At 43.8% G+C, this 7,952-nt stretch overlaps 1 protein-coding gene across 7 annotated transcripts; it reads right to left on the reverse strand.

The window, feature by feature from the left end:
• Nucleotides 1–2,318: 2,318 nt before the first annotated feature.
• Nucleotides 2,319–6,504, reverse strand: LOC123494357 (uncharacterized). Of its 7 annotated transcripts, none has more exons than XM_073501329.1 (6): nt 6,113–6,504; nt 5,065–5,106; nt 3,541–4,985; nt 3,341–3,417; nt 2,945–3,049; nt 2,319–2,575 (listed from the first exon to the last, which is right to left on the reverse strand). In XM_073501329.1, exons 1-3 carry the CDS (start codon nt 6,296–6,298, stop codon nt 4,953–4,955), a joined length of 261 nt encoding a protein of 86 aa, XP_073357430.1. In that variant the 5' UTR covers nt 6,299–6,504; the 3' UTR covers nt 2,319–2,575; nt 2,945–3,049; nt 3,341–3,417; nt 3,541–4,952. The 7 variants fall into 7 exon arrangements, with proteins under 7 accessions (XP_073357430.1, XP_073357428.1, XP_073357426.1 ...); XM_073501327.1 differs by having other exon boundaries at nt 2,945–3,052; XM_073501325.1 differs by having other exon boundaries at nt 6,087–6,480.
• Nucleotides 6,505–7,952: the final 1,448 nt, after the last annotated feature.

The following is a 7,952-nucleotide window of genomic DNA, read 5'->3' on the forward strand; positions in this document are numbered from 1 at the left end:
CACTCTACAGCTACCCAGAAAAACAATTACTACTAGTACAGTGGAGACACTCTACCGCTTCTGGCTCCTCCTAGGTCATTGAAACGTCTCCCTCTACTGAATGTCGTTATACTTTTGTTCACCGACATGCGGGCCATGCAGCGCGCGGGCCCAAATGCCATCCACCAAATTAGAAGGCAGTATGCAGGCGAAGAGTCACCCCGGTCGTAGCGCAGCAGTCATATCACAAAACCCCACCTCCCCGCAGTCCAAGTTTGACGGACGAAGCAACCATCATTTCACTCTTCGCTGAATCCCCTTCTCCCTCGGACTATCCTTCTCCCTCACCGTCTTCAAGAAAGGCAACACTCGCATCTGCCACTGTTCTTCTCTCCGAACAAAGGGAAGGTAAGCGGATCCGTGATGTTGGTATATTTTCTTCAGAGAAAAAAAAAAAGAACTTTTGCAAAGCAGTAACCGATCCTCACTCTCTTTTTTGTTTCATTGTCATTGCGATTGCGTTTTCCTTTCAGTGGTCTCCTAGTATTCGTCAGTTTCATGATGGACCAAGGAGAACCAGGCAAAGATCTGCCGATATTGGAGCAGACGCGGGAGGCTGATCCCCACGAGACAGAGAGCTCCAAGAAGATGGAGGCAACCACCGAGCTGACCCCAGATACGCTCACGGCCACTACTGAAATGGTCATCGCCCCGTTTGAGGTTACAGCCCCCGTGGCACTGCAGGAGCAGTTTCCCTCCTTCGAGGATCCCCCCCCCCCCCCCCCCCCCGCTGAGCTGCCCAAGGTGATTTCCTTCTTTGCCGATCTCGATTGTGGTTTTTCATCTAAGTATGTGGTAATTTTTTTTAGAAAAGGAAGTATGTGGTAATTAATAATGCAAAATTTTATTAGCTTCGATGCCATGCTATACATAGTGGTTTAAATAACTTGTGTTTCTTATACTGAAAAGTAATTCAGAATTTGTTTCTGTTTCAATTAGAGCCCTGATGCAGACAAGGATTGTGTGGTTGTACATATCACTCGCTATGAGGCAGACGACCTGAATATACGCACTGGAAAAACAGAGTTCTTAGGCTGTTGGATCCTGGAAGCCATTTGCGGTTATACCAATGAAGAGTTGTATTCCAGCCTCACTGTTGCCAGACGTGTTGTCTAGGGTGTACTGAAGCACAAGAAGTTCAAAGCTACTCCTTCGTTTGTGAGGCATACTGTTCTTGTCAAGCTTACGCTGGAAGATGGCGTGGCATGCCTCCACAAACAAGTTTATCAGTGGCAAGGCCACAAGGTTGTCTTCATGAAGGTTCACAGGATTGAGCTGCTGCGGGACGTCCTCGATGATGTTCATGGCAAGGTCCGTCTTGTGTCCAACCCAAATAAGATCGAGGCATGAAATAGTTGCCTCAGCTAGTGTTTAATAGTAGTTTGGATTGTGTCTAATTATCCGAACCTTGCCTGTTATCGACCCCTCTGGGGCTAGTACTCTGTTTGAATCCGTCTATGGGAACTGCTGCTACTTTTGTGTGCCCGTGAATCATGTGAGAACCATCGTAATTGTTGCCGAAACAGATGCGTCATCACTAGTTTTTTCATGAATATGGCATGGTAAGACATAAGTTGTCACGGTTTATCATACGAGCAGTGTGTGTTTTGATGAAATAGAGCACTCGTTCAAGAACCGTGCGCCGACGTATACATAAGTACTTGTAAACACTCACTACAAGAAATATGTTAACTTGCGACTCTCACTATTGGTCACTGAAAGGTCATTGTTTTTCATTTGCGACCTTTTTGTGACCAAAAACAAAAGATCAAAAGCTGGCAGTCGTAAACTGAAATTAACGACCTTCTGTGTGAGAAGGTCGTGGAATTCCATGACCAAAACAAAAAGTCGTTGATTCTATGACCTTCTGTTTTGGTCGCTAGCTCTCTGCCCAGGCCACGTCGGATCCGACGTGGCAATCTGACGTGGCAAAATTGCGACCAATTGAAAAGGTCGTTGATAAGATTCAGCCCGGTCCGATTAGGTGTTCTACATGGGCCTAGGCAAAGAATTTAGCCTTTTTATATTTTTCTCCTATTAATTTCAGCATGGGCCATACCCCACAATTCGGCCTTTTTGTTAGGTTCTTCCATACTAGGGGGCCTCGGCCTTTTTTGCAGTATATTTCTTTTTTTATTTTCTACAGTTTTTTTGTTTCGCTTTTCAAACAGTCCAATGCTTGTTGGGTTGTGGCCTTTTCCAGCCTAATTATTTGTCCAATATTAGATCTCAGATTTTGAAAGAAATGTGTGGACAAAATTGTTTGGGCACAAGACCTCTTTAATCCAGTTACACACATGCATCCGACATTGTATCATATTCAAATCAGGAAAACTCCATGTGAAATTCAAATCATCCATCATATCACATCACATAACACATCTCCAGGTTTACATCACACAGGAATATAGCAGGAACAGAGGGAATATCGGATATACTATCCTAACATGTACGTATATGCATGTGTGCTTGCTTGACCGGTGCATGCATCACTGTAGCAGCCAAGCAAGTAGGCATCGTTGACGTCTACTCACAGCTTTCCTCGCACCACAGAAAGAGTCAAAACAAAAAATATTAGACCATAATATGACACCAGACCACAGATTAGTAACTTTAAATCACAAAGTATATCCACATCACCATAAATTAGTCTCAGACCATCACGTAGAAGCCAAATACTATTAACTGATGATTAGTAGACACAGACATGATTCAGCCACATAATGGCTACCACAAGCAAAAGTGACAACTGTGTAAGCAAGCTACTAGTGTACACAAGGTGATTGAACTCCTGCTGTTTAGTACACATACATGGTAGGCTACTGCTGCTAGTGTTCTAAACCAACAGAGCATGCTATAGGAGCGGAAAAGTGGGATCTAGGGCTAGAAGATGGAGCCGACTCACCGGACAGCTTGTGGTCGCCGCCGTACACAGCCACCATCACGTCGGTCGCCTCAAGAAGCACCACCGCGCCAGAGACGGTGCCTGACGTGTGCAAGAGCAGAGCACCTGCTGCATCCATTTCCAAATAGAACAAGAACAAAAAATTAGGAAGGGTTGCAAACAAATTAGGAAGGGTTTCAGAAAAGGACAGTTATTTAGAATGACAACACAAATTCAGCTAGTACCATGCTTTTCGTTCTCCAGCTAGTTAAAATGAGATATTCATACAAGAAAACATAGACACAATATGAATATTCATTGCACAAGTGCAAGTCATGCAAAATACTTCACCGCAACACATTACGCCTAAACTTCGCATAAGATATAATTGAACCAGGAACCAAGACTGGGACTCACATGAAGATGAAGAAGGCACTCAGGGGCGCTTGGGCTTGTTGGGGTCCTTCTCGGCCTTGCTCTTCTTCACCGCGAGCCTGCGCCACCACACAACAACAGCAAACCAAACCAAGTCAGAACCCGACACGAAACAGCAGCAGCCACCACGGGAAATGAAAACGAGACAGGGAGACGAGGGAGGGAGGGGTCGGGGCACTGACCTGGAGTCGCCGGCGCGAGAGCCCACCTTTGTTACTATGTTAAAGAAAGTTGATTTGCCAACATTGGGTAACCCGACCTGCATGAAACGTCAATATAAACTTCATATCTCCTCTTATTCCTCAATAGTAAACGTCAATAGTAAACTACTATGTTAAAGAAAATAAGATGATGGTTCTCGAAATAGTAAACTTGCAAGTCAATAAGACCACAATCACACTATTGCATTCACAGTTATTAGTAAAGCAGCGATCAAAACTAATGATAATGCACAGCAACTTTTGCATATATCTATACGATCAAACATTACAGAAGTATAATTGTTATTCCCATCTCACTCCACAAGTGGCTCTATGAACATGCCAGACACAATACTGAACATGCGAGGAAAAACTATAAAGAAGATATTTTACAGATTTACTGACATATTTACCCTACATGTGAAATATTTTTCAATAAATGAACTCGTCTAAGAGGACATGACACAATATCTACCAGCTACAAATCCCAGGCAATATCTACTAGCAAGTTAACCAGAATAATTACAAACAGCAGAGGAAATCATGAATGTGTAAATGCATGAATGGTTCTTTAGATCAACTTTAAAGCTAGCAGCAAGCATGTTTAGACAACTTAACACATTAGTAATATTGCCAGTAATATTGTTGGAAGCACAAGAGAATCTGAAGCTGAAGCTTCAGCTTCAGCTTCAACATTAGTAATATTGCCAGCTATATTCACAGCTTCAGCTTCCTGTTCTGCATGTGGATGATGTTGGTACACACTCCATTCATGAAGTCCTGAGAGTGATGTCACAAGTATACGGTCAAATTTCTTGAGTGTTTCTTCCAGCCACACACATGCCTCAAGATCTGCAAATGTTGCCATAGAATGCCAGCAATATTGTTATTAGTTCACAGACAAAAGCATATTTATTTATTTGGCTTCATAAAACATTTTTTACTGGTTACTATATTATCTCAGTCATTGCCAACTCAAACATGTCTCAGTTTTTTCAGAGAAAATAGGCAGGAATTAAGACCCAAATGTGCATGTATAACCAAAACCTATAACAACCTACATTCAGGGATTCTTGTCACTGAGCTCTGAATTTAGCAAGAGTACTACTGCTATAGTAGAATCCACACACACACACATGTGTGTGTGCTTTCATTTACTTTAAACTGAGACTACTGAAAATTAATCCATATGTTTGCAAAGGAGGATATGTGAAATTAATCCATATTTTTGTAAATGCATTTGTACTCCTTTCATTTACTTTAAACTGAGACAACTGAAAAGGAGTACTCCTTTCATTTAATTTACTTTAAACTGAGACTACTAAAAAGGAGTACTCCTCTCTTGAGAAGTTGATGTAAATGAAATCCAGGAGTATGTGAGAACATGGCCATCTTTATTTCTTTCTGTAAGCTTTATCTTCAGTGCCCTGTAATCACCAAAAGGCAATATCAGAAATTATCTGGTAGACTAAAAATATCAGAAAGCTTGGCAGCGACTGCACATACCTGCAGTGTTCGGTCTTCCAGGCCTTCTTGTTGTCGCCGATACTGCACGAACATTAAGTAACAAACTGATCAGCATATAGAGAGTATAAATTTGACCTTGTAAATGAAATGTTCTGACATCAAATAGCTCCATTCTACAACTACACAAACCCTGTACTAACAGTCTTAAACACAACACTGTCTAGATTAAACAAAACTAGCGCCAGTCTACACTGTTATGGTCTCGAGCTCATTGATAAATTACTATCCACACATGAGCCAAAGACATGCACATCTCGGACAAGAGGAAACTAAAGTTCAACGACAAAGAGGATCTAGAGCTGTTCCCTGGCAGGCCCGACTCCAATCCCCTGTGCCCCGCGATCTACAAAGGTTCCCCTCCTAAGCTGTAAGATAAGCCTCATCGTACATATAGATGTAGCACAAATGCAGTAGTACCAGATCAAAAAGGGACGGCAGCACTCGAATTAGGAACCCTGATACGTTTAAGGAACGAGTAGTATAGAGTCCTAATACAGTAAAGTGGATCAGCCTACTATTATTAGCAAGCAAAAAGGCTCAGCGCTGAAACTCTTGGCCGGACCATGGCATTGGCATTGGCCGATACAGTGCCAGCCATGGCCGTGGTGTGCATGCCACCGCATTGCCCAGCTTAAGTAGCAACGTACGGCCACACATCCTGTACGACTGCCTGCTCCGCCTCGCCTCTACGTGCTTTGGATCTCAACACCTCCATGCACAACAATAACAACCGACGGCCAGTTAACTGAACAACACCGGATTTGCAAAACTGAAACTGACCAAGTATCTGGACGGGTGCTGCCATCAACAGCAAACAGCTGCAGCCGGGGGAAAAAGGAGAAGCAAGGAGTCGAGGTGGGTGCCAACTAATCAATCTCACCGTCCCGAACGAGATCCCGGGCAAAGCGAATCAGACGGACGGCGGCGCACGCGCGCCGGATCTACTGAAAAGCTACTAGGGTTACATGCGGGGAGGGAGGGAGGCGGGTGCGCGGACGAACCTGGCGGGAGCAGAGCATGGACGAACCTGGCGGGAGCAGAGCATGGACCTGGGCACGGTTGCCGTGCATCCGTCGCTAGGCGTGCGGAATCTGCAGGCGGTCGTGGTGGACCGCGTCGGCGTCGCGCCGCAGCAGATATCGGCGTCGCTGGCCAAACCCCGCAGCCAGTGCCGCGTGCTTCTCGATGAGGGCGCCGACCTCGCCGCCGCCATCGCGCGCAAGGGCGTAGTGGTGGCCGTGAGATGCGGGGAGGGGAGGGAGGGACGAGGTCGGCGGCGGTGGGTGAGGAGGACGGCGAGGTCGGCGGTGGGTGGGAGAGGACAGCGAGATCGGGAGGGGGCGAGAGCGGGAGCAGTGCGGAAGGGAGCGGGAGCGGCGGCGGCGATGGGGAAAAGGGAGTGGGAGCGGCAGCGGCGATGGGGATAAGGCCTTGTAAGAGGCTTAGGAGGGGTGCTTAAAGAAATAAATCAGGATTTCCTTAGGCACCGGTGCTTATTTGTACAGGGTAGACGCTTAATTAAGCGTCTCTTCTATAGAAATAGGCACCGGTGCTTCAGAAAAACCCGGTTTATTTTTTTAAGCACCTCCCTAAGCATCTCCCATTATACAAGGCCTAAGTGAGCTAGGGTTTCGTGGGTGGATGAGGATGATTCTGGAGGGGGGCGAGAGCGACGAGGGGGGTGTGGGCTGCCGTTGGATCCGGGTGCATCCGACGGTGCTTAATCCATGATCCGCGTGAGATGGTTTTGGATCAATCAGAACGCAGTATCCCTTTGATAATGTTAAGACCATTTAAATTGGTCATAACCGATTGAAAATAAGATGTTAAATCATGTCTGCTATTTGACGGCCTAGGAAATTTATAAAAACAAATAGAAATCAAAAACTTTCGCATTGTGTCGCCAAGTGTGACCTACTTTTCAATAAGAATAACAAACTTTGAATAATGCAAATATCATAAAAAAAAGTGTTCTAAGAAATGAGTTTTTTGTAAGAAAGTCATTTTTCGAGTGCCCAAAATGATTTTTTATGAAGAACCTAACAAATATTTGTTGATTTGGACCACATCAATTTTATAAAATCTTAGGTCATATTTAATGTTCAATTCACCAAATGGTTGGGTGTCAAAAGCTTTGTTCTACCTCTAGTGAAAAAGACAAATTTCCAGCGATTCAGTAGGAAACGGGTCAAATTTGAACTGCAGCTGCCTTATAGTTTGCTTTTTATTTTTTGCAAAACTCATTTCTAGGTACATAAGTATCTATTTAATAAGAGAAACACCAAAAGTTTTCCAAGATTCAACCACTAGCTAGGAACGGTCATGCCCGCCGTTTTTACCGCATTTTGAAACAGGCATAAAAAATTCAAAAAAATTGAAAACCTTCGCATTGTGTCATTATATGTGACCAAGTTACCAGGAAAAATAATAAACTTGTAATATGGCAATTCTTTTAAAAAAAGTGTTCTCAGAAATGAGCTATCATGTGTGAAGATTCATGGCTTTCAAGTCAAATGATCAATCTTATGGCCACATTCATGGCATAGTTTGTTCAAATAATCTCATATTGTGCACAAGGGTGCATCTTGGAATTCCAAACAATTTTTCCTAAGGGAGTTTTCATTTTCTTTGCACGGAAAATTCATTTTCCATTTTCCGAGTGCCCGAAATGAGTTTTTTTTGTGAAGGACCTACCATATATTTGTTGCAAAATTGGACCAAATCAATTTTCTAAAATACTAGGACATATGTAATGCACAGTTGACAAAATGGTTGGGTGTCAAAAAATTTGATCCACCTTTGGTGAAAAAGACAAATTCCCGCCGATTCAGCAAGAAGCGAGTCAAATTTGAACTGCAGCTACCTTG

The sequence above is a fragment of the Aegilops tauschii genome, chromosome 6 (assembly GCF_002575655.3).
Source record: "Aegilops tauschii subsp. strangulata cultivar AL8/78 chromosome 6, Aet v6.0, whole genome shotgun sequence".
NCBI classification, from domain to species: domain Eukaryota; kingdom Viridiplantae; phylum Streptophyta; class Magnoliopsida; order Poales; family Poaceae; genus Aegilops; species Aegilops tauschii.

Coding starts and splice junctions, on each gene's coding strand:
- LOC123494357 (XM_073501325.1), bottom strand. CDS start 6,298: ATGGCGGCGGCGAGGTCGGCGCCCTCATCGAGAAGCACGCGGCACTGG. Junction 5,107..6,086: donor CCATGCTCTGCTCCCGCCAG/GTTCGTCCGCGC, acceptor ATGTTCGTGCAG/TATCGGCGACAACAAGAAGG. Junction 4,986..5,064: donor TGGAAGACCGAACACTGCAG/GTATGTGCAGTC, acceptor TGGTGATTACAG/GGCACTGAAGATAAAGCTTA.